General features: G+C 40.8%; 1 protein-coding gene across 2 annotated transcripts; it reads right to left on the minus strand.

The window, feature by feature from the left end:
- Nucleotides 1,582-4,002, minus strand: LOC8066327. Of its 2 annotated transcripts, none has more exons than XM_021446700.1 (8): nucleotides 3,749-4,002; nucleotides 3,590-3,654; nucleotides 3,388-3,460; nucleotides 3,207-3,280; nucleotides 3,026-3,095; nucleotides 2,603-2,766; nucleotides 2,461-2,531; nucleotides 1,582-2,072 (listed from the first exon to the last, which is right to left on the minus strand). In XM_021446700.1, the coding sequence occupies exons 1-7, from the start codon at nucleotides 3,981-3,983 to the stop codon at nucleotides 2,511-2,513; spliced, it is 702 nt and encodes a 233-aa protein (XP_021302375.1). In that variant the 5' UTR covers nucleotides 3,984-4,002; the 3' UTR covers nucleotides 1,582-2,072; nucleotides 2,461-2,510. The 2 variants fall into 2 exon arrangements, with proteins under 2 accessions (XP_021302375.1, XP_021302376.1); XM_021446701.1 differs by having other exon boundaries at nucleotides 1,582-2,093.

Genomic DNA, 5,282 nt, shown 5'->3' on the forward strand with positions numbered 1-5,282 from the left:
GATACTTAAATCAAATTGGAAAATAAAGACAAAAACCTAAGTAACATAATTTAAAAAACTAACAAAAACTTATATTTCTCTCTCTACATAAATACACAAGAACACACCATTCATGGAAACAACTAAATAAATCTTGGATAAACTAAATTGAGAAGCAAACATGAAAAGGGAGAGAGGAGAGATATCATCTAGCCATCTTAAGCAACCTCATTTGAGGAAATAAAGACAATGACCTAGCTACCCTTCTCTCTAACACATGGTGAAACCCGAGATCCAAAAAGTTGCTCAAATTGAGTAAGAATGAACAAAAAGAGGTAAGAGAGACATAAACTAACCATTCTTAGCAACCTTCTTCTAAAAAATAAAGATCAAAACCTCTCTCCTTGTATTTTGTGAAATCTAGACCTCCAAAATAGCCTCCAATTGAAGGTGGCTGCAAGAAACAGTTCTGCTCAGGGAGGAAGAAGGGGTATTTATATCATGATCTCCACTGGTGGCTTGCTTAAGTGAACTGCCAGTGTAAATGGTGAAACCACCAGTGCAAATGGTGCATTTGTACTGACGGTTTTCTTAAGTGAACCGTTAGTGTGAATCCATTTACATTAGCGGTTCACTTAAGAGAATCACCAGTGCAAATGCACGATAAGAAAACCGCCAGTGCAAATGTGTTTCCACTGGTGGTTCTAGAGTTAGGCCAGCCGTTTTCTTTATACTGGAGCTCAATAACTGAAACTGCATATATAAATTAGACCCCACCCCCTGCATAGAGATTTTTTGTACTAGTGTCTTGAGGATGTCGGGCACTCCACGACACTATTGGTTTGCTAGTTTGTTGGTTAGGTAACAGGAGGACAAGCATGAGATGAAGAAAATTAATCATGCTTCTTTAGTTACTGAGTTCTCCCATTCCACCCAATCAAGCAAATCTATGTACCACATGTCTCAAAATAACACCTTGAACCATCAGCTTTAGTTTTTTATTCATGCAAATAGACAAGATATGACTGGAGTGAGTTGCTTCCCCATGGTGAGCAAATTCATATGCATGTGTTGTGCCAACATATATATTGTTTCCCCATTGAATAATTGAAGACTATTATAGTCTTTTCTCGATCTGTACCCTTACTTTATAAATGATGATATCTTCTTTTTGTACCTCTCGCTTAGTTATAAATGAAGATCACAACATTTTCTCTGTATCTACTTTAATGTCCAAAAGGGATTAAGCGTAGATAACATATATCATGTATTCCAAAGATGATGCATGTGGAAAGGATTAGCAATACCAACACCCTTAATATAAAATATGAACACCTAAAATACTGGCTCGTCTATCTCTCAGTTAATGGTCTAACTCATGTCGTCCACACAAGTATGGTTTATAATGAAGAAAATGAATTTAATGGCACTGCACTCTTGCCTGACTTTCTGTGGATGGCATGTTCTTTTTTTTTCACGACCATGCTTATACACTTATTTTATGAGGAAAATAATCACAATGCATTGGGAAGCCTACACTTACCAAAGCATTTATGATAAACCACAGAGAAAACACGAAAACAAATGTTAGAAGCACCAAAATAAACTGGAACAAGAGCATCATTAAGGCTACATTATGAACAAGACTTGCGACCACAACTAGAAGCCTGTCAGCATGCCATACAATGGCACTAGAGACAACAACAGCATGTAGCGAGTCAGAACCCACCACATTGTAGCTGTCCAGATCAAATTACATCTGCTCCTCCATATACAACCATATGAAATCCACACATGGACATGCCCATATATGGACACCACAAGTGTGCTGAATGCCTCTGTTTGTAGTAACGCTCGACTAAACAATCTGAATGAAATTGTTCTGGTCAAATTATCAGGGTGATTTGTATCAGCAAAGCAGGGGTCGTGTGGAGACATGCTGCTCTCCTAGTCTTCCATTGCCTTCTGTTGAAGCCGAGAGAGCATGTTGGATGCCGCTGAGTCCCGTGCCTCATGAGGGGTGACCCTCATATCACCATCTACACTCATGTTGAAATCTGGGCCCATAAGGTGAACACTGGCCTGGTACATATCTACCAATATAGGAGTACAAACTGTAAAAGATCGAACATGTAGGAATTATAAGCTATGAGAAAGTTTGCCCAAGCAGCCAAGCTGGAGCAAAAAGAGATTCCGATTATATTTACTAGCATTTGACTAATTGAATTGTGATTAGGACGTATGAGTTCTAAGATCATGCATATAGTATGATATAACTTGTGTAAGCACCTATCAAAGTCCGAGTTTAAAGGTAGCTTTAATGATAAATGTCGCCCACTATATGCATGTCAGTTTCCCAGTGCAAGAAGAGCAGACTGTGAAGCCTAAATCTGACTGCATTATTCTGATGGCTGTTTGGTCCATGGACTCCATGCTACGGCATGCAGGAACTTGAAAAATCAGTGATTTTCAACCACATACCACCGGTAACTGAAGGAAGTACTTTGTATCTTGGAAGAATCCAGTTGCTCTCACGGCATGTCACCCAGTTGCTGCAATGACTACTGTGAGACAGAGGATTGTAGAGGCTGTCATGACAATAATTTTCATGATGTAATCTTACCTGGCATTTGCTGCGTAGAAGTATGGCTTCTTTGAGTTTCTTCCTCTTTATGTTCATGGTTTGACATCCTTCTTCAGAGCTAATTGGATTGTCAACTTCCATCATCTTCCAACTATTCTCATATTTCTTTAGGATTGACGTTACTTTAGACGTCATCTCCGTTTCTGCACATGGTTTGAGAACAATATGCACTGGTTTGATATAACTTCATGGCAAAAAATTAAGGTTCATAAGAAACAATCACACAATTGAAAAGATATGTTGATGTATATAGGTCTACAATCATTCTGCACCAATTGAATTTATCTTGCTATGTTTAATAACATTGTGGAATGGAAAGACAAGTTGTTTGCCACAAAATCATCTGATTTCACAATATTATTGTCCATTTTATCTAGATTTAGATGTGAAATGGTAAAATACCTGTCAAGATTGTTTGAATGTCCATTTCATACTCAGCACTTCGATCTCCAAGTTCAAGATGCTCATGGAGCTGAAACGTAGATAGATTAAGATGAGTACACATTAGCTTATCAATGAAAAGAAGATTATGATCAACAGGCATCACTGTAACTTCAGAAATGAATTGCAATATGTAACATACTGTATCATCTCGCATCTTCTGAAGTAATTGCAGTGTCACATATATCTGTAAATTCATGTTACTTGTGATGCCACCTGAAATGCAATTTGATGTATACAAATTAAGATTTGGGAGCATCAATATGGAAGTTATGTACAATAGGGAAAAGAAATTCTTTTTTCTTGGATAGGATTGTCCTTACCAGACTTTTCAATGACTTTCTCCTTTTGGATTTTCAAGGCATGGTTGTTAGTTACAAGATCAATATCTGGTCCCTGGAATATAAATAATTCTTTAAGTTGAAGCTTAACACATAAACTTGCATATACTAATTATTATTGAACTAGAAAGATCACGCCTGATTTCAATGCATCTTTCTCTCAAGCTCATACAGAGTTCTTTACCAGAATGATGTCTTGGGGCACATTTCTAGAGTTGTTCTCTGTTATGTTCTTGTCCATTTGAACACCTGAAATTAAGTGACTTTATCATAATGATGTGGAGAAACACCAATGGATCAGTAAAATCAAAGTAGTGAGATACTATAAGATTGATAAACTCACTGCCTTGTAAGTCTTTTGTGGGGCTCTGACCATCTCCGTGCTCTGCATAGTTAGCAACTTCAGTCATGAAGGCTTCAGTTTTTCTTTTGCAGTTCATGTTGCTGTCCTTACTGTTTTTGCTGCTGCTACAGTTCTTTGTGCCACTATCATGAACTGCTTTTACTACATGCTTATTTTCCTTTGGAGTTGAAACGTTTGTGGTTATTTTTTTCATTTTAGACTTGCTTTCTTTCATATGCGAAGAACCCAAAGGCCTGCCCCTACAACATGACAATAGTAATCTTTTGTCATTAACCTAAAAGAGTTGTAAGAAGACACATTTTGATATCAATGGTGTGATGCGTAATCAGCTGAAATAAATCTTTATGTATACCTGTTCATGATGTTTAAACAGGACCTCCTTATATGGCAGTAAATGATAGCAGTCAACAACAGATGTCGTTATTGGGTATGGACCACATTCAAATATAGGACCACTCATCCTGTCAGAGGAAAGGAAGAAATATAATAGGACTGCCGAGCACCCGGATCCGCCAAACGCCGAACAGCGGCTGCCGAGCACCCGAGCCGGCCTGCCCAGTGCGACGGTGGTGCCCCCGTTGGCCATGGTCGTCAGTCGTTGGAAGTACGCCGCCGCCATGCTCGACTGAGGCCGCCGGATCGGGAGATCGAGAGAGCGTTGAGCTTTGCATCTATTCGGCGGGGACGGATCGGATCGCAGATTCGCAGCCCCGGAACACGAATCGCACTAGCACACGGGGAGGAAAGCCGGGAGCTCGCCGAACCAAATACGAATCATCGCACGCCCGGAAACCAAAAAAAAAAAACATACGAATCGCACGGGGAGGATCGGAGGCGCAACGCAAGCGAGCTTGTTCCTCACCTGACGCGCCACGGCCTCCTGAGTCTCAGGCGACAGGGCGTCCTCCCGGTCGACGACCTGGCCGAGCGGCAGCACCGGATCCACCAGGTGCTCCACCAGCAGCCCCACCGCGTCCTCCAGCTGCAACACCTCCTCGGCCTCGCTGCTACTGCCGCTGCTACTCCGCTGTTCCGACGAGAGCTGGGACTGGGAGATGGCTGCAAAGGGTGGCTGTGGCTGGCTGGGACTGCGATGGTTGAGAGCATGCTTACATTCTGGTCTCTACTGGCTTGTACGTATAGCCAGCATAGAATGCTGCTGGGTTATAGTTGAATGCGTAAGGCTTGTTTTGCTGCCAAGGTGGAATCGTGCATGCTTTGCGAAATTGATGAATGGTTGTCTGTGCAAAATATATAGTTCACCACTTCTGTTTGATTTGTGATCTGTGTTGTTCTTCGAATTATATACTAGATTTTTTTTTGTTTGTGTGTCATGTTCCATCTCCTTGTACCACACCGAACAAATCTTCAGCCTGTATGATCTTGATGCCACCAACAGGACACCCTTTGTAAATCTTCTGGGTGTTGTTGGCCTGGTTGTCCAAGATAGTGGTTTTTCTCTTGGAAATTGCTTTCTGCAGATGTTGTGTTCTCGTTATCATCTTGATTGATA

The sequence above is a fragment of the Sorghum bicolor genome, chromosome 8 (genome assembly GCF_000003195.3).
Source record: "Sorghum bicolor cultivar BTx623 chromosome 8, Sorghum_bicolor_NCBIv3, whole genome shotgun sequence".
Taxonomy (NCBI): domain Eukaryota; kingdom Viridiplantae; phylum Streptophyta; class Magnoliopsida; order Poales; family Poaceae; genus Sorghum; species Sorghum bicolor.